Source organism: Polypterus senegalus, chromosome 6 (assembly GCF_016835505.1).
Source record: "Polypterus senegalus isolate Bchr_013 chromosome 6, ASM1683550v1, whole genome shotgun sequence".
Classification (NCBI taxonomy): domain Eukaryota; kingdom Metazoa; phylum Chordata; class Cladistia; order Polypteriformes; family Polypteridae; genus Polypterus; species Polypterus senegalus.
Window position 1 is genome coordinate 130,859,754 of NC_053159.1, and position 19,139 is coordinate 130,878,892.

The 19,139-nt window shown below is 37.8% G+C and overlaps 1 protein-coding gene across 2 annotated transcripts in view; it reads right to left on the reverse strand.

Moving 5' to 3' along the window:
• The window catches only part of smg6 (SMG6 nonsense mediated mRNA decay factor), a 529,891-nt gene that overhangs the window by 351,227 nt on the left and 159,525 nt on the right, over window positions 1-19,139 (reverse strand). For both annotated transcript variants that reach the window (XM_039757209.1, XM_039757208.1), the window contains exon 10: window positions 16,913-17,058. In XM_039757209.1, coding sequence (XP_039613143.1) covers window positions 16,913-17,058 — 146 coding nt within the window. The remainder of the gene's footprint in view (window positions 1-16,912; window positions 17,059-19,139) is intronic.

Here is a 19,139-nt window from a genome sequence, read left to right on the forward strand (position 1 = left end):
ATTTTTTTTTTTTTTTAAAAGCATTTGATCAGTTTTAATCTATTATGATCAACTGTGCCTGTGATATACAGGTGAAAGATTTTTATAGGATAGCTAGCTATCCCCCAACGGCTCTGCCCAAGTAGTAGTGAAGCATGGCAAACTTTAAAAATCAATGGGAAAAAAAAAGTAATAATTTATATTGAGAAGAATTAATTTTGATAGCTTTCGTATTCGAGGGCCTCTTGATATACAATATTTTTGGTTTTGCTATCAGGGGTGAAAATGTAGCTGTGATCTTTTTGCCAAAAATGTAAAAAGTTGGCAAGGTATCTGAGGCCAAGCAGGAGGTAGGTAGGCTCCAACGTCAAACATTTCCACTGTATGTGATCGTGTTCAGCTCTGATGGGACAGCATCCCCCGTGTGGGGACAAGAGCATGTGGCCGTGATATATCTGCCAATGAGAAGGCACCCTCTAAAACACACATGGCTGTGATCTCTCTCTCTCTCTCAAAAATGTCAAACATTACTCCTTAACAATTTCTAAATGACAACTTCACACTTCAACACTTGGTGAGAAGTAGTGTGACTCAAATGGAGGCTGGAGCATGAGTGAGGATGGTCCCGCCCGGCCCCCACCTCCCCTTGGCCAGCAGCCTGTCTCTCGGATTCACACAAATAAATTGGTGCCACAACTAAACACTTGCAGACAGTTTTGCAGCTCTTTCTCAGTTGTACAGTATGTCTGTTGGCAAGACCAATTTCTGAGCTTTTTAGAGCTTTCTTATATATATTCACTGTATAGTGTGGATCATAGACTTGCACTAGAGAGAAGAAGGGGAGTCCAGGTTACCGAGAAAATCAGCTTTATTGTTGTGAAGACAGGAACATTCTCAAAGCATTTATTTAAACAAGAGCTGTCACTTAAGCACACACAGAACACAAGCGGTAATGGTGAAAGCTGTCTGCATTAGCTCCCTTCTCAGATTAAAAGAACAAACAGCCTTCCTGCACAAGAGACAAGACAGAGAGCAAGGCCAGGTTACTGGCCGGTTTTAAATGTTCCACACATCAAAACATCAGGTGACAGACACGTTGCATGATGAGCCTGTAAACTTGCAGTTGAACCAGCAGTGGACAATCAACCCTGCCAGTTGTAACAGAGTTTCAGCGCACAGTGCAGTTGGGGGGGGGGATGTCAAGTGCCTGTTGGGGGTGGTGCCAGGATCTCACAACAGACACACATATATATTCATATTTATAAATCAAGCCACAAATAACCACAGTTGTACAAACTTTTGGAATACCTCGTCCATGATTTTTTAATATTCCCTACAAATCACAAAATAATAAATTACTGTCATATTGTGTTGCTCGGCATAACAATCACAGGCCACAGTAACATTTTTGTGACCACTTCATCAATATGTCTCATGGCACATAGAGCAGCAATGTTTTGCTGCAGTCCATTGATATTGGACTTGTGTGGCACCTTCTGTGATTTTTGTCAACTTTTGCTTCTCTAAGAAGCTGTTTCAGGGGATGTGGCTTGTACTGTCTCTCTTGTTCGTCATCTGCAATTAACGATACCAGCTCATCAAAGGGGTTGCGGTCCTGATAAGCATTGTGGCATTTTTCTTATCTCCTACCTATCTAAACTTGCATATACCTACATAATAATCAACAAGATAGAAATGGAAATGTAATAACATACTGTATACAAAAAAATCATGAAAAATCACATTTTATTTGAGCGCTATTTTTAAACGCAACACTCCAAATGCACATATAAAAATACAGACATTTCACCACGTAGTGAATTAAAGTGATGCTGTGCAGATGCCATGTGTTTTTGAAAATAAAGTATATAATTACTTTCCCTGTATAAAGCATTTACTCTCTTGAGTGTTTTGTCTTGGTAGAGTTCTATACTACTCTACTTTCCCCTTTTGTATTATTAATGTGTAGCCTTTGTCAGAATGCCTCAAATCCCATAGACTTGCTACTGTTTATAAGGTACTGTACTTTAAAACTTCTCTGAACCTTCCCTTCTACATCTATAGCCTAAGGCAATTACATAGAGTAAAAGACAAGCAGGAGTCAAGTTACATTTTAAATAATGCATTAGTGACAATATTAAATAACAACAATAAGCAAAGTACTTTTGAATATTGGCAACCATACAACCTGATAAATGCTGATGTATAGTTTCAGGAGGCACACAGACTTGCAGTTACTTTAAATAACTAACTCTATAGTTAGGTCATCACGTTATGGCTTTCTTCAGGACAGGCCTGTCTCAATATGGCTGTCGAATTGTGTTTCTCATTGTGGTCTTCATTTCAGTTTATGATCTGTGAGATGTTCCTTCATCATAATGGTATGTAAGATAGGTAGGGGTAAAGCAAAATAATTTAGACATTGTCCAAATCCTTACACCAATAGAGTCTTGGATTCAAACCAATCTCAAACAGCTGTATTTCAGACCAATGGGAGCACAAAATACCTTTCACATCTGCCCCAAAGCCATTTGTTGAGCTGATTGCTTTCCAGCTAGGTAATTTGGCTTTCCTGTGGGGATTGATTGAGGGAGTCCTGCAGAGAATCACCTGCCAAACTGATTTTAGGCACTTCCCCCAACCTTGTCATAAAATTACAAAGACTCAGTCCTAAAAGGTAGGGTGGGGTTGATTAGTCAAATATCAAATATTTATCTATTTGTATACAAAATTTCCCACTACAGCACCTGGGTAGGAGGTTTATAAGCACTTATTAGTTGACATTTCATATTAATATAGTGCTTATACAGTATATGGTTCAGATGTGTGGATAGACAACAGATTCGTCCTGCATGAAAAATAGCTAGTTTATTTAATATCAGAATGGGCGTTTTGCCTGCATTTTTCATACTACTATAAGAGTGAAGCTTAGGTGAAGTAAATGTGACTTGGTCTAAAGTGATTTGAGTAAGTTTTTTTTAATTTTCTCTTTTTACATCATATAAATGGGACACATTTCCTTAGCAATGTGCTCAGTTACAGCATTTGTATTTTTGCTCACAGATTTCGTTTTTTGTCACATAGGCATTCGCTGGTGAAAGACTTTGTGATTGTAAACTGACGTAAAGTTTGTATACCTTTTGTGTTATGCTGCATGTCAAACGAAGCTATGACTCATTTTTTCAGACATTTGCTGTACTATTGTGGCTGCACTTGACGTGTGCAGAAAGCTTGCTTGTGTTGCCACCATTTACATCAATGTGTCTCCTGCAAAGTTTACATATTACAGTGATCCCTCCTCGATCGAGGGGGTTGCGTTCCAGAACCCCCGGCAAAAGGTGAAAATCTGCAAAGTAAAAACCATACATTTATATTGTTATTTTTATATTGTCTCGCTTGGGTCACAGATATGCACAGAAAGACAGGAGGTTGTAGACACAGGGACTTGAAAACACTGCAAACAAACATTTGTCTCTTTTTCAAAAGTGTAAACTATGCTCCATTACAAGACAGAGATGACAATTCCATCTCACAGTTAAAAGAATGCAAAGATATCTTCCTCTTCAAAGGAGTGCGCGTCAGGAGCAGAGAATGTCAGAGAGAGAGAGAGAGACAGACAGAGAAAATCAAACAATCAAAAATCAATAGGTGCTGTTCGTGCTTTTAAATATGCGACGAACCACCCGACAAAGAAGCTGCAAGGAAGGGAGCAATGTGAAGGTAGTCTTTCAGCATTTTTAGAGAAGCGTCTGTATCCTCTAGGCTAGTGTGCGAACAGCCCCTCTGCTCACACCCCATCCGTCAGAAGCAAAGAATGTCAGAAAGAGGGAGAGAGAGAGAGAGAGAAGCAAACAATCAAAAATCAATAGGTGCTGTTCAGGCTTTTAAGTATGCGAAGCACCACACAGGAAGTATACAGTATATCATTGAGGAGTTTTATTTAATATATAATACGTGCTCTGATTGGGTAGATTCTCAGCCATCAACCAACAGCGTCCCTTGTATGAAATCAACTGAGCAAACCAACTGAGGAAGCATGTACCAGATATAAAAAGACCCATTGTCCGCAGAAATCAGTGAATCAGCGAAGAATCTGTGATATATATTTAGATATGCTACCATATAAAATTCGCGATGGAGTGAAGCCGCGAAAGTCGAAGCGCGATATAGTGAGGGACCACTGTATAATAATTTGGTTAGTGTTGGTAATTTGCAAATTCTCTTCTTTGCTAACAGGTTGTATTTCTCCTCTTTCCATTAATAATCAAAATATATTTATGTTTTGCAAGTGTGCATTAACACCCAACAACGTTGTAAGCTGTTCAGTTTATGTTGCACATAGGCAGTACATTTAGATGATGATTATTATTTTTTATCATTATTATTATTATTATTATTATTATTTAAAGCACTAACCTATCTACCTTAACGCAACTATGTTATTTCTTGCGGTCAAGCTGCTGAAATGCAAATATCTTATTAAGAGAATTATGATTTACGCATAAGTATAAAGGTTATAAACTATAATTAAATACCATTAAAGCTAAAAATCCTTTTCATTGTGTGAAACCACTACTGGTATAGGCAACATACCACACAGCATTACTGCCCAGTGTCAGAAAGCTCTGTCTCAGTTGCAGGATAATGAACCAAAACACATAGTTAAAAGCACCCAAGAATGGCTAAGAACAAGACATTGACTGTTCTGAAGAGGACTTCTGAGAGTCCCGATTTGAATCCTAAGGACCATCTATGAAAAGAACTGAAACCTCTCATAAAGACACCATTCAAACCTGACACAGCTGTAGCATTTTGTTCAGGAACTGTGGGCCAAACTACCTGTTGACAGGTGTAGAAGTCTTATTGACTTCTATATACTAACACAGGGTCATGGGGGTCTGCTGGAGCCAATCCCAGCCAACACAGGGCGAAAGGCAGGAACACACACATACACCAAGCACACACCAGGGACAATTTAGGATCGCCAATACACCTAACCTGCATGTCTTCGGAACTGTGTGAGAAAACCGGAGCACCCGGAGGAAACCCATGCAGAAACATGAAAACTCCACGCAGGGAGAACCCGGAAAGCGAACCCAGGTCTCCTAACTGCGAAGCAGCAGTGCTAACTCTGCACCACCGTGCCGCCTACAGGAATCAATTGTTTGCAATTAACAATGACGGGTGCTAATTGCTTTTGTCAGTTTCAAGTTATTTCAGAGGCAATTGTAGGTTCTTCTTTTTTCATGGAGGAATACCAAAACATTTGTCCACGTGTGTGTGTGTGTATTTATGGCCATCAACAAAAACAATCACTGCGGAATAAACTTAAATTTTGTGGTAGCTGAGTAAAAACTGACTTGAAACCCAGGTACAAGAACACAATAAACTTATATGGCTGATAGATGGGTGGTCTAATGCTATGACTGAGATGACACTGTATGACCAGAAGAGAGTTCTAGTTATGCCAAATTTTTGTTGCCTTTCAAGGTGCCAGGAAAATCATTTTTTAATACTTTACAATGCCCCAGAGCAATCTGCATTTATTGAATTTTACTCAGATTAAGAAAACAATTTGTTTCTCTTCTTAGCAAAAGGTACCTAGTGCTATAAACCATCCTAGACCAATGCACTGGCACAATGCCCAACAATGACTGCTCTAAGGCTCTGTATCTGGTTGTATTTAAGATCAATAATTACTTAATTAGCAATTATAAACAACAGGAAAAGGGTTGTTAAGCAGCTTCTTTCTCTGTCCTTTATTAAACAACTTTTATCAGTCGTGTGACTATATTTAGACTCACCTCTGAGATTTGCTATCACTGAAACCTTACCAGGTGTGATAGACTATTTGTCATTAGAAAGCAAATGTTGCTTTGGATTGCCAAAGAAAATATTTATTGGTCCATTAACAAGAATAATATTGAGGTATTTATAGCACTTTCAACTGCCAAGGAAATTTGCATATGCTTCCAATTTACTAACTACTGCATAGTAACTTAAAAATAATGCCCTTAAAAACATATTTAGTTGGTTATTAAACATATAAAGGATCAAGTACCAAGGAAGTGATTAAATATTTCAAGCCATCCGGGTTCCCATTGTAATCAGTGAATTGGAAGATGACGCATATCTGAAATAAAGTGGTATAACTATGAATTGCACAGTGCAGTGAATCCAAAGGTTGGTTCTGGGGACCCACTGTGGATGCAAGGTTTTGCTCAAACCAAACTCACAATCAATGATAATTTATCTAATTTAATTAGCTGGTGTTTTTTTCTCTTTTCTAATTCTAGATTCAGAAAAAAATTTACATTATCAATATATATTTATTTCTGCTACAGCCTTAAATGCTTAACTCCTTTTATTCCTTTTTTGTTTTTGTCCTGTTATTTTGCCATTTTCTGTATAATTTTCTTCCTTCACTATATCCTAATAATGACAAAAGCCAGAAGAGCAGAAGCCTGGGCAAACAACACTGAATGATGAAAGGATACAAATACTTCAGCCTCAGAGCCACTAATTAGTAAATGGATTAAATAACCAGAACACCTGGACTGAAAATCACAATTAACATATTGTGCTTAGTATATTTTAAAAAACAATTAACAAACTTAATTTTGCAATTTCTACATTGACCCCAAAACACAAAAACTGGGAAATAAGAGTTCACTTAATTAGGCTAGGAGTCTGATTAAAAACAGAAGCTAGTTAGAACAACAACCTCTAGCCACAGTGGATCCCCTGGACAGAGTTTAGGAAGCTCTGGAATAGTCAGGTTTTTTTTAATTCTTTTCTTTTTTGGAAAGCTTTAAAATCAATACAACTGAGAAATAACAGCTTCCTTAAAGTTTAAGCCAGAAATTAGTTTTAAAGCACTTACTGCACCGTGAATCCTGTCTCAGGAGTAGCAGGAAGCGTGCCATATCTGTTTGAAACTGTCATAACCACAGATGACATGTCATAGAACAAAGACCTGAAAATGTGGTTATCATTCATTGCAGCATTTTATGGTTTTATTTGGTTCTTCATTCTCATTGTACTCATCACTAAGTTCAAACTACTGCTTTATTAAGAAATGTATTTTTTTCTCATCTTGTGATCTAACTGTACAGAAAAGACAGACGATACCAGTAATTGCGGAACAAAGAAATTCACACATACTTTTTCAGAACTGGAGTACAAGTGGTCACAAGAGAGATTGGGGTATGAGAAAGACTGGCAGTGTAGAATTGCATCCTGGATTTAAAGTAAACTTATACTAAGTGATGCGGCTTTCATTTATAATATTGTGCGGGAAAAAAACCAAAAAACAAAAAAACAAAAACAAAAGTTCAACCACAGGTCAGCCAAGAGGCCCACAGTGAGATTACCCACATTTAAACAAGTTCACTGACTTACGTTAAGCACACAAACTGTCAGGATCTTCAACATATGTCAGTGATGCACCTGAGAGGCTACATCACAGATGTCAAACTCAGATAATGGAGAGTTGTAGTGGCTTCAAGGTTTTATTTCAGCCACTTTGTTAAACTAGTAACCAAACTGTAAGAGAGAGGTTTCAGTGAGCACTGGAAAATACACTAATTTGCAGGTTGTAGCGAACAGAAAGCGGAGTACAAGACTCATGGTAGGATGATTGAAGATAAGAGACTGATGAATTTCATTATTTTGAATTTTACTCAAAGAAACAACAACAACAATAAACAAGTAAGCATGCTATATGAAAACCAAGACAGAGGAATGAAAAATCTCTCAGGAACAGGAAACCACTTCTGAGAGAGAGCATAACTTTACTAAATTTTCTTACATAGATGCCCCTAAATTTGTACAATAAAGCTGAAAAGAAGAAGAAAGTTTAAATTATGCTTCACAATCTTTGGTTTCATCAGTTAGGTCAAGAAACCACTTCAGTACTGAAGTGGAGGTTTATAGCAATGGTCATTCACCAGAAAATAGGCTGTGCAAACTTTCTCATCACCCCCTTCAGAGGTTTCAGTGACTTTCCTTATTGGCCATTATGATCTTCAAAACTGAGAATCAACTATTATGACCATTAATTATTAAACCATTAATTATCACCGTCTTCGTGCCACTTTTGGTGAAGCTGAAGATCTGCAAGGTGAAATTTCCAGAAATGTATCCAGAAATGGTCAGACAAAATCTGCCTATGACACCAACATCTTTGACCCAATAGGTCTTCTTTTGGGTAAACAACTTGTGGAAATGAGGCATCATATTGTCCCTTCAGCAGTGCATTAAGTGTGACTGGGTCAGGGTCAGCAACATCTGAGGACACATACCCCAAATGTTTTGAATTGAGTATCCCTTCAAGTATCCCTTCTATTTCAATTTAAACATTATGTAGCATTGGTTCAGTTATAGTTTGCTAACCCAACACTACCTTTAAGGCATTTGTAATTGACTTTATTTCTCACTCCACCAAAGTAAGGAGCACTTTGGAAGTTGTTTTCTAAGAGATGGTTCCCTGGTAGCAAACCCTTTCATCAATTCTACTGTTCCACCATGGAAATTAGTGTCTCTGAAAGAATGTCAAATGGCTTACCTCTGGGAGCCACAAACCTTCCAAAGGCCATCAAGAATGGATCAGTATCCATGCTCTCTATTACATCCATGTGGACACATTGAGTTATCGAACACTTAAAAGATAATTCCCCAATGTGTTTCTGATCGGCGCTAAATCTTAATAGTAAATAGCCTGAAACAATTGACTTCTGTACACTAAAATGGAGGTTTGTAAAGGAGTAGGCATGCCGTTTTTGCAATTTGTGGATTTGCTTGCAAGTTATGAAACTGCTCACAGTAACTTTGCAGTGCAAAGTGTTTGCAAAGCACCTCTGAAAATCCAGTATTTGCATCTGATTTCTGCAAATACTCATTCTGGGCCTGGATGAAATAGACAGTTGTCAAAGTTATAAGGAGTCTGGCAGTTTGATAAGCTGGATCAAGGACAACAGGGTATATTGTCTCTGGCTCTAGACCTTCAGCATGATGAAGCCTACTTCCAACTCTAATTAGGCTTGAGTCCTTATTATATTCAAGCCATAGGGCTTTTACATTATACCAGTTTAAGTCAGATTTTAGTCAGTTTAGTACAGTCATGGAATCATTCCATAGGCACACTTGTCTAATATGCAAAGTAACTTTAAACAATAGCAGGTGGGAAAGCGGAGTTCCAGTGAGTGCTACACAAAGCTCTAGTCTTGGTATGAAAATGTGGCATTTTGGGGCAACACGTGCATCTGCCATTATGAATCTAACATGAACATGACCTAGATTATCCACAGTGCAAAGTATGCCACTGAACCATAATTGTACTCAGATGCACCACAAAAACATGAAGTTCCCCTCATAACTTCTGACACATTAAACACTCCAAATCATTCGGTTCTCTCTCCATGTACTCCATTTGCTGTGCAAGGCAACAGATTTAATAATTGCATCCCATGCCAAGTTAGCTTTCCACAGGTCTTGAATGAGTACTTTTGCTCTTGCAGTGTATAGAACAAGGAATCCAAAAGGGTTGTATTCACTAGCAAGGACTTTAATAAATATGCCTCATAGTTGACAAGGTAGACCGAATAGTGTGGCCTTTTTATTTGGAGAGCTATGAACAAAGACCATTCACTAGAGGTTTATGAATGTTTGTAAACTAAATAGTCTGTAGTTGGAGATCCACCATAATCCAAGTGTGGATTCCTGGAGGTTCACTTTCTCTTGATAAAGCTATGACTCATAGTTATCTAATATAGCCACTGAAAGCAGGTTCTCAATCACTCTGGGCAATTACTAGCCCACTGTTTTATTTCACATCCACCCTCAGCAAGCAGTTTTCTTAACCTAAAAATTAATTGCTTGGCTGTAGACTTGGAAGGGCAAGCTCTGTAAGCTGTTGTCTATATAGAATGCACTACTAATGGAGTCAAACACATTTTCATTACCTTTTTATTGTCTTGTGCATGTTTCTGCAGTGCAAATGTGGCACAACAGGTAGTTCACGCGGTGCTGAATGGTAACACCCACCATTCATAAACCTCTAGTGATTTGTATTTGTTCATAGCTCTCCAAATAAATCTCAGCAGGGCTCAGTACTCAGACAAAAGACTAACTTGATGGAAAATTGCTTTAATGTCCCCACACATAACTACTGAGCACACACGAAACCAGGGAAACACTCCCAAAAAAGATGGGCCAAGAGGTGGTCCTGGCAATAAATAATTATTTAGCACAAATCCTTTATGTTGAAATGAAAACAAGTAATATGTTGAAATGAAAACAAGTAAAGACAAGTCTTTATTTGTTATTATGGTGCACAATATGGTTAGGCAAATACCGGGACTCTTCAACTGTCTTACATACCCAGAATCTACCAGCTGCTGGACTTGTTGGTTATAAACTTTAGCTAGTTCTGGGTTCTTACAAAGATGACGTGCCATGCATTGTAGGCCGGGTAATACTGCATCCTTTGAGGCTTTCAAATGGCTGCATAGCAGTGGACTCTTGATACCCACTTTCATTGTTTTTGCTTGCAACAGTGCTATAGCTTGTATGTCCAACTTCAATTGAGAAGCAAGTATTTCATTCATGTAGGAAAGTGTGTCCATCTGCCATAGATGATCTGCATTTCTCATAAGCTCAGATACCGGTGCACCAATGGATATCAGCATGCATGACTGGTTATTTGCTTGAAGCTTCTGCAGGCCTCTAAGACATTTTAAAGTCCAGCCTAAAGCAGTATGCATGGCTAAAGGTGTACCCCCATGGCCCATGTGGGCAAGGCTGGACTGGCACAATCAGATGTGCAAAGTCTGAACCAATAAGAAACATAGGGTGGACCTTATTGAAGGCCCTGTAAGCGGCAACAGCACTTCTGAAGCTGGGGAATTGTGTAGGAATATAGCCTTAGAACTCCAGACAGTCTACAGTGAATGCCTGTGTGATCTTGTATTTTTTTTATACGGTTCTGCAAGTGGAAAAATATTAAAGGTGACTGGTACTCCATTCACCTGTAAAGTGTCCTACTTACAGCTCTAAGGGTCAGTGTCTCTGCTCTTTGCTCCAGTTTAAAATTATGTACAGGTTCCCTTTGAACCATCTTCTTGTATAAAATAGGCCTCAAAGCAACACCAAGACATCATGTAGTCTGGTTTGCTGATCAAACTACATAATTTCTGGCTCAAAAACTGTCATTAGGACACTCTGCTTCAAGTCAGTAACTGTCCCATGCAGTATAGTCAGGTGAAACACTTTGCAAGAGCTACAGGGTATCAAGTTGAAGACTTCAGGCTTATGTGAACGTGCACATTTCCAACAGCGTTCATTGTCTTTAATCCATTTTACAGTCAGTATTCAGCACAGCTATTAAGGTAATAGTCTTTACTGTAACAGTATGGCATTGCCTTTGATTTATCTTTTGTCTGTGTAGTGCACGTAGCTGTTTCAGACAATCCTGCTTCAGCACTATAATGCACTGAGGTTGGTTTTTCTTTCTTCTTGATGTAAGATGATGGTATTCTTTTCCCTGACTTTGTGACCTCACCTTGGTAAATGAGAACAGCTCACTGAGATTTGCTTCAGTCTTGAGAAAGTCTGTAACCAGATGGAGAGGTCCAGAGGTGTATAAGATCTGTCAGCGAAAACTAGGATATACTTTGCACAGTCACCAATTAATATGTGAGCCACATTTCAGTTCATACTCATTGTCTCCTTCAAGTGTTTTCAAAATTCCAACAAAAATTTCAGAGGACTGAGAGAGCAAGTTCATCAATTGCCTCAGTGTCTCCTATTTTAATAGGAAGTATGTTCATTAGCACTCCAATTTCACTTTGGACAAGTTGATGAGGTTGTCCATACTTGTCCTTTAAAGCTCTTAATGCAGGTGTGTGCAGGTATGCATTAATCATGCATGCTTTGGCTAATTTGTATGCATTTGATAATTTAAGCAGTCCAAGTAACACCTGATACCTAAACTGTTTAAAAAGGTGTGCATGGTTATAAATAAGACTGTCAAATGCCATCATAAGAAGGGCAAAGTCACTTTCCATACTGGAAGAGTCAATCTTAGAAAGTTAATGTTAATATTAAATTCACACCTAATTTCAACAAAATACCAGTTTCTTATAATTACCTGGAATATGGTATAGTCTCTTACAACCTGTAAGCTAACATAAAAGAGAACTTCCTTGGCTATATCTGTAAAACTGAGTGTTAATTAAGACAGTTAGGAAACAGTCTTACTGCTGGCATGGACTGTTAGATAAGTTAGATACAAATAGAAGACTGGTATACAGTTATTGCACAACTTTTTACACATAATATGAACGTATGACCAAACTTGAAACAAGATAAATAAGCCTTAAAGAGAACTTTTCTTTTCTTTGTAATACAATTTTTTCGCTATTTTTGGATGAACTGCTTTGCTTTGAATTTGCTTTGAAAGATATTTGGTTTGTGGAATTATTTAAACATGCTTCACACTATTACGAGAACTGTCCAATGAAGCAAACTAAAAGCTGCAGAACTTTTGTAATTTTTGGACAAACACAGCTACACTTACCACTCTCAAAGTAAGGCAGAGTTGGCCTTTGGAATGCCATGTTATGAGGTAATTAATAAAAATATCATATGTGCTGCAGGAAAATACACTGATGCTGTGGGCACTGGATGATGAAACACTGAAGGCAGTGTTTTGCTGCAAATCTGGCTAATGAAAATAAGGTATCTTACTGTCTGAAGAAAATCTATTTAGTTGAAAATATGGGAAGTAAGCAGCCCTATAACAAGGTGCATTCGGGTTCAGAACAGATGTTGCTCCAGTTAGGTGCTGCTGCACCTTGTCACCTAATGACATAGTAGTTCAAGTCCTCTCTGCCCTTTGGAGCATTTTCTGAATAAACTCAGTTGAAGAGGCAGTGGGAATCCGTAATGTGCCATCACCTTGCAGTTTTATGCCCTCATCCTTAGATGGATTATTAGGAGGTCTCATGTCTGTAGGGTCTGGTGGATAACATACTGCTACTTCAGTGTCCACTTTACTCTTACAGAAAAGTCAGCAGACTGAAAAGTACATAAAGACGTTCTTCATCCTCAATTTGTTTCAGAACACCTGATATCAAACAAGACTTCTGCAAGTCCTTTTCAGCTTATCTAAGAAGTCATTGTCTAGCCTTTAAAAAATGCTCAAACTTTGCCAAAGCATGGCCGCATAACTCGTTGGCTCTATCGCCCACATTTATCTTTCACTTAATCTCCTCCAGGTAAGCACATGTATTTTCCTTCTGTTAGTATTACTGATTGTGAAGTCTTGGAGGGAAAAAGTGTAGACTCATCTTAAAGCTGTCCGTACACTGGATCTGATGCTACTGTTATCCAACTTAACTGATTGGTTACTTTTACAAAAAGATGCACTAATGGCACTATTTCGCTTGTTACTTGCTCGCTTTGCTTGGAGCTTGAAATGGAGGACATGTTACATCCGGAAGGACAGTATCCCACATCACTGTCTGAAAGTTGAGCTTGGATTCTCATCTCTTGGCAGCCTTGGCTGCATTCTGTTGTCTGAGCCGGTTGTCGTGGTGCCCATAGATGACTTGTCTACAGTGTGTGAACTGCAGTGAGAAGAAATGGTTTGGCTGGATACGAGTATGCAAGCTCAGGTAGGGCTGTTCAAAATTAACGATATATATCGGATTACAATATGAAAACGTCTATCGCTGCACATTACGCTATAGTTTGTTTCGTGGTGTCGCAAAATAAACTGTTTACGGCAATATTTTTTTCATTGTTTTGATGGCCACCACGTGGATGCAGACACACTAGCATGGCTGATGAAGACGAGGCAACACCAGGTAGCTCCACACAGAAGGACCTTGTTCCTAAACGAGGGGCTACCTCTGTAGTATGGAGATGGTTTGGATTTGAAGAGTCTGACACGGACCAGAAAACGGTACTGTGCAAATTATGCTGCAAACCGATCGCTACCACAGACTCCAACACGACAAACCTCTTCTACCACCTCCGCAAAAAGCACGTGAGCGAGCATGCAGAGAGTTTACAACTGAGAGGCAGGCCACGTAGGATATTACAGTTGTAAATGTACTATTTAAACGAGCATGTTAAAAGCTTGGAAGATTAATTGCTACCAAAACAATTTGCTTAAGGCATAATTTTCCCTGCAGCGTTTGCTGTCAGCGTTAATCTTGTTAAAATTACTGTAGCGTCTTCCAGACATAATGACGATCCGAGACGGTCACTTGGTTAGTTCCCTCTTTATTAAACACAAACAAAAAAAATGGTTGCTGTTGGCCACAACCACGCCGAACAGACAGCAATCCATAAACAAACTCTCTTAGCTAGGGTCGACAAGATCGTCGTCCACTCCTCCTTTTTCACAGCGCTTCCCACCCATCCCTCCGGAACCTCCTTTACCTTCCACTCTATTACAGTCCATCAGAAATAACAGGGACAACAGAATAAATAACTGAGAGGGATGTAAATCACAGAACACAAACTGCAGAACAGAACTCTACAATAAAGAACAGAACGCTACATTACGTTTACGCCACAACTGCATTAACGGCAAATCTCCGTTAACGAGTTACGCGGATCGCCCGTGCTTGGGGCTGGGCGGCATCAACACGTTAGCGCCGTCCAGTCCCACGCGGGCGATCAGCTGTAACTCATTAACGGAGATTTGCCACACTACGATGTGCAAATTAACATTTTACTAGAATGTAGCCTAAAAATATTATATTTAATATTATATATTTAATATATTTTTGTCGTAAGCCTTATTGCTGCTACAGTTTGAAGTACAATGTTTACATTTGGTTTTGACAGTTAATGTTAGACTTGTATTTATTTTGTTTAAAGGGTTTATTGGCCTTATATAGTTTAGTTGTTAGTGCTTTGATCCTTTTATATTTAATATATGTTGTGAGAGTTATTGCTGCTACAGTTCACATTTTGTTTATGTCAGGCATTTTATATAGCAGTATTTTATATTGGGCCTTTAGTAATTTGTTTTTGAAAAGTGTTTTATATTTGATACATTAACATTTTATGTTTACATTCTAAGTCAAACATTTGCTCAAATGTTCTAAATAAAAGAACAGAAATAATTACAAGTTGAGTACTTCTCATTTTTGATTTTTTTTTAATTTAAATGAAAAAAAAAGGAGTGGTGACTATATAAACTATTCACTGAATACAAAGAAAATGTACTATATGTACTTATGTTAGGTAGATTTCCCAGAGGGGACTGGGCGGTCTCTTGGTCTGGAACCCCTACAGATTTTATTTTTTTCTCCAGCCTTTGGAGTTTTTTTTTTTTTTTCTGTCCACCCTGGCCATCGGACCTTACTCTTATTCTATGTTAATTAATGTTGACTTATGTTTATTTTTATTGTGTCTTCTATTTTTCTATTCATTTTGTAAAGCACTTTGAGCTACATTTTTTTTGTATGAATATGTGCTATATAAATAAATGTTGATTGATTGATTGATTGATATATCGTGATATCGGGATATAAGATTTTGGTCATATCGCACAGCCCTAAGCTCAGGTGTTTTCTCCTGCATCAATGCTCAGTTCACTAAAGATGAGGTTAAGCTCCTCCATACACACAGCCTTGTCCACTTTGTACTCAGTCTTTTTTTGAACTCAGTTGTTTTGCTGGTTAAGGTTTAATAAGGGGATTTTACTTAATTTTTTCTTTATGCTTTCAGCGAAAGAACTGTTGAGTAAACATAAATTATTTTCCTGGACTTAAATCTATTGAATTTATAATTTTGTATGCGATGTGGGATGTATATGCATAAATAATAGTTCATGCAGTTAGACTAAACTCTTGTGTGTTTTGATAATAACTGGCTTAGCCATAAAGGGAAAAAGAGGACAGGAATTTAGCAAGTTGCTAAAGTTTTACTAAAGTGGTTTAGTAAGGTTGGGTGCAAGTCATGATAAAGTTAAGTAAATTATCGAAATAATTGGTTAAAATATTAGTTTATCTTTTTTGTCACATGTATGTATGGGATGATTATTAACAAGTTAATTAGATTATCAACACTGGTTTTCTCATTAAAAGAGTGCTAAGAACAGAAATATAATAAGAACATCATATTTGAAAAAGAAAAAAATAAGAGGGGCTGAGGGGTGCTACATAAGCAATGCAAAAATGACAAAATGAGTTATCTCATTTGTAAAAAAAGTTAATTTTTTTTTCAAATGTAAGGAAAGAAAGACAGCCCTTAACGCTAGTTACCCCCCCTTCAAAAGACACATTATCTCCCCACATTATGGAGTGTAGTACCAATAATTATCAGCATCGATAAGCACTACTGGTATCAATATCGGTATTGATAAAATCCTAATGATACCAATTCCTAAAGACTAATGTTTCAAACATGTGAGTGTACAATATATTTATAATGCTGTGTGCCTTGATACATGGGCTACTGCATATCATTTATTCATAACAGAATAAACTTAGACTGCCTCACTACTCTGCAGTAAATTAAATGAATTTGAAAACCGATAGATAGGTACAAATCCTGGGTTGGAGGGTACCAGTTTTAGAAAACAGGTACATCTTGCACCCTATCACCTTTTTATATTCAATCATGTTCAATTACTAGACACAAACCTCCAGGAGATAAACATACCAAACCAATATTTATAAAAATATTATTAATATACAGAGGAAAAAAGAAAACATAAAATGTACATTTCATTGCTTCAAGGAAAATAAATTATGTCAAAATCAGAATAAATTATCTCCAAACCCAATTAAAATTTAATTTGCCAGGTTGGTGCTCCTTTATGAAAGAACTTTAACAAGTACCAATTTCAACAAAAATAACATTACCTATAGCAGTCTTTAATTGCCTTTGTCTGTCCTACCCCACATCTTACCTCGATTTTGAGAGTTGTGTACAGCAAACATATTGATTGTGGTCAACTGCAGCATGCGTGTGCTACCAATTGGGCAAGGGCTTTGTCTCAGTAAGGCATAGAACTCTTGTAAGACTCGGGATGCTACTGCTGGAAATGTCTCCATTCTGTCACAAAAAAAACATATTACAAACATTTGATTTTTATTTTGTGAACACTCCTAAATGTTTATCAACTAATGTTCAAAGTATGTTTTTATTAATATTATGAAAAATTCAAAAGTCATGATAATTACGGCAGATGGATTGCATAAAATAATGGACTCTGGAGTGAGCTGCTACATAAAATGAATTAGGTTTCTACAAACTTGAAATGTCTTTTACTGTCAAAATTAAATGAAGGCAATCACAGAAACTGGAACATTTTCTTTAACTTTTCACACTTTCCTCATCAAGAATTACAAGACTGTTCAAGCACACAGCTTACTGACTAACATCTCATCCATTATGCAAATTAATTTTTTGGCAGGAAAATTCTAAGATAAAAAAAAAAGTTTCTTTGTTTTCCCTTTATTTTACAAAACATTGCTTTTTTTTATATATAAAAACCGCAATGTTGTACGTTTGTTTACATAGTGGCATACTAATAAAGGTCAATCTATTGTATAGAAATAAAGGCTAGATTTGTCAGAAATTATATAAATTTATATTTTACCCATGGATAATACAAAATAACATATTAAAAAAAAAATCACCTTTTAGGAATTTTGTCTTAACATCAATTATCACATGCTCTTTTAGTGTCTCACAAACTATTAAAAGAATGAAAGTGTTAATATTTTTTAATACCAAAATGCAAAACAGTGATTATTTGTGAAAAATGGGCAAGGTAATGGCAGAATTGTACTTTAAGGTCTACTACATGCATAAGAAGAAGGATTATATTAGTGCCCTCCTGAATGACCTGGCAGTTTACATGCTGAAAACTATTTTCCCAAGCTGGAACAGTGATTACACAAGCCTATTTTTGTTAGATATCATCTCTCTATATATAAAATTCAAAGTCTGTCTGTCTGCATATCTGTCTGCTTCACGAGAGAACAACGGATGTAGATCGGGTTTTTTCCTATAATTTGCTTGAACAATCTGGTAGATTCTTCTCTCATCTTGCTAAGTATCATAATTCAAGCAATTTATTCACACTAATCTGAGCCAGATGGTGCAGGCCAAGGGGAGGAGGAAGCATGACATCAGAAGTGGGGTGCCAGGTGGGGCCCTCCTCAATCACAAGTCAGCCTCCGTTCGAGTCAATGTATCTCTCACCATGTTTTGGAGCATACCTTGCCACCGCTTAGCTAGCGATACCTGTTTGTTTATTGATTTTTAAAGGTTGTCCTGTTTCACTACTACACAGGCGGATCCATGGGGGACAGCTAGTCATTGATAAATGTGTTCCCTTATACTATCCTGTATGAACTAAGCATACATGTACAGATGCCCGATAAATAAAACACAATACCAGTAACTCTGGGAATTATCTATCAATTACAATATATCGCTCATCTGAATATCATGTACAATTCAGGTTTATTTTTAAAATACTAGGTGGCTCTGTCCCCTACTCACTTCGTTCGCACACCCCCGTGATTGGTTTACCAGATATACAATTTAAAGAGATTGTTACATATGCATTATTTTCACTTTTACTTTAAAAACTTTTGTAAAATCAATACTTGTCCTTTAGTTCCGGCCCCAGGCGTGGTTTCATCTCTTTCTCACAGGACGTATAATGCTGCTCGCGCTGTGAAGGGGGTGCGGCTAGACGCACGCTAAGGAGATGTCGTTGGATCATCTGCTGTCTTTCTGCTGCTGGCGAGCTGCTTGTTCTGCTTGTCGCATGTTGTTGTTATAAGAGCTGGGAGCACATGATGCATGTCTGCCAAAAACAATCCAATAACTGCTAGGTTAGAAGTCCGTGGACTTGTTTTAAATGATGACTCACTGCCTTGTCTTGCGTGACGTTGTAAAAACAATACTTGTACTTTATTTCCGGCCCCGGGCATTGTTAAATCTCTTTCTCGCAGGATGTGTAACGTTGTGGGGGGTGGGGTAACTGCTGTCACACTCCCCATCGATCATTTTAAAGACTGTACAGCCGCTGTTCTTTTTGCCACTTTGTGTCTCTGCTGCTTGCGTTACGAAGAGGCAGGGTTAGGGTGGCTAAATGCACGCAAGGAGTAGTGATTGGA